General features: G+C 37.5%; 1 protein-coding gene across 1 annotated transcript in view; it reads right to left on the reverse strand.

Moving 5' to 3' along the window:
• Window positions 1-1468, reverse strand: part of med25 (mediator complex subunit 25) — a gene marked incomplete at its 5' end in the record, with an annotated part of 27074 nt that extends 25606 nt beyond the window's left edge. The window contains 2 exon segments of the mRNA XM_014018771.1: window positions 1207-1252; window positions 1334-1468. Of these exon segments, the coding sequence (XP_013874225.1) occupies window positions 1207-1252; window positions 1334-1458 (171 nt within the window).
• Between the last annotated feature and the right edge of the window lie 353 nt (window positions 1469-1821).

The following is a 1821-nucleotide window of genomic DNA, read 5'->3' on the forward strand; positions in this document are numbered from 1 at the left end:
AGTTTAAGTTAATTATAAGGATTTTTAAGGACATTTATTAGTACTTGTATCGGTACTTGGTATCGGCAAGTACTTTAATGTAAGTACTTGTACTCGTACTCGGTTTTCAAAAATCTGGTATCGGTGCATCCCTAGTGAAAACACACTGCTGCGTTCGACACTGACTGATGTTAACACGAGGGATCCTCGTTCACACTTTCTGCTGTTACACTTCTACAAGTTAGTTCATGTTGGAGGAATTCTGATCCAAAACATTACGGTTCATTCAGTTACAGTTAAAGCTGTTGATCTGTGTTTGTTTACTTTAACTCTTCCACGGTTTGGGGACGGGAGTGTTGTGAGTAAAAACACACAGGTGAGTTGGATGCATTCATTTTTAAGAAATGWAGAATAATTTTCTTGATGAWTAAGAAGTGGTGGATTAAGGCTGCAGGATAAGAGGGGCTAATATAAGTTTACTTCTGCCCACTCCTTTGGTTGTATAAAAACTGTATATTTGTAATGTTTCTGTTACTTTCTGTTGTTCAATAAAACAACTACAACATTTCATCAAGATGTTTCTTAAAGTTTAAAAATAATAATGTTGGTAACAAAACTAAATGATTTTGTTAGAATCTCGTCTTTCACACATTTCTACAAGCTGGGAGAACAGTTTCAGTCAGATGTTTACATACAGTAGTTTTCCTCTACAGTACGAGAGGAAATCTTTACAAACAAAAAGTCACCATCTCAGACCCTGTGGATCTATTTCCCCAAATATAAATGAAATCAATCCAAGATCAATTAAACCTATTTTTCTACCCAGCCCTATTGTTTGTATGAACTTCTCGCTGCAGAGCTCAGTAAACAGATTCGCTGCTTGTGTCAAGTGATAATTCATTTATCCAGAAAAAGATTTTTTATTTATGCCTAATGTTTACTAAATGTTTATTTTTCTTAATATTTTTAGTGTTTATTGAACCAGGGGTCAGAGAATAAATGAATTTCAGTCCTGTGTATGTCTCGTACATTCTGCAGACTGGACAATAAAGTTGACTTTAGTGACCTCTGCTTCATGTAGCCTCACTTCTCACCTGCCTCCCTCTCATTAACACCTCTGTTTCACTACAACTTTCACTTCCCTAAAATCTCATCAAAACCCTTAAACAGTTTATTAAAATGTAAAAAATAAATAAATAAACAAAAACAAATAAATCAGACACTCACATCTCCACCAAAATCTGTCTCTGCTGGGGGTCCTCCATTGAAGAATCTGTGATGTGTAGAAGAAAAACTTGTGATTAAATGAAAGCAGTGATACACGAAACTGTTTTTATCTTTGGGTAATATTTACTCAATGGCTGGAAGTATGTAGTTTTTCCTCAAAGACTCAAAGTATGGTCCGAGGTTTGCTGTGCCTTCGATGACAAACACCACATCAGCCACCTGACTGGAACCAGGGTTACTGGGCGGCTCCATGGCAGCTGATCTGGACACGAAGAGGGACAGAAGTTATTTTAATACACTTTTAATGTAAGAATGTTATTTTTAGAGGTGATGTCCTTAATTATGGGAGATCAGCCGATACGTAGGGGGATGTTGACGTTTCGTCGGCAGGAGCTGCCATTTTTCTTTCCAAACTGCTGTGACTGGATTGTGTGACGCTACTCTGACTATTTGATTATTTCCTCTTGTTCCCTTGTTATTTATTTCTACCATAGACTTGGATAAGATCACTAGATTGAGCCCCGCCCATCCTGTCCACTGGTAGCATCTGTGACATCAGGGAGGAGCAGAAACAGACCAAACAGGACAACAGCTCACAGCAAACATAGAAACTAA

This window comes from Austrofundulus limnaeus, unplaced genomic scaffold (genome assembly GCF_001266775.1).
Source record: "Austrofundulus limnaeus strain Quisiro unplaced genomic scaffold, Austrofundulus_limnaeus-1.0 Scaffold201, whole genome shotgun sequence".
Classification (NCBI taxonomy): Eukaryota; Metazoa; Chordata; class Actinopteri; order Cyprinodontiformes; family Rivulidae; genus Austrofundulus; species Austrofundulus limnaeus.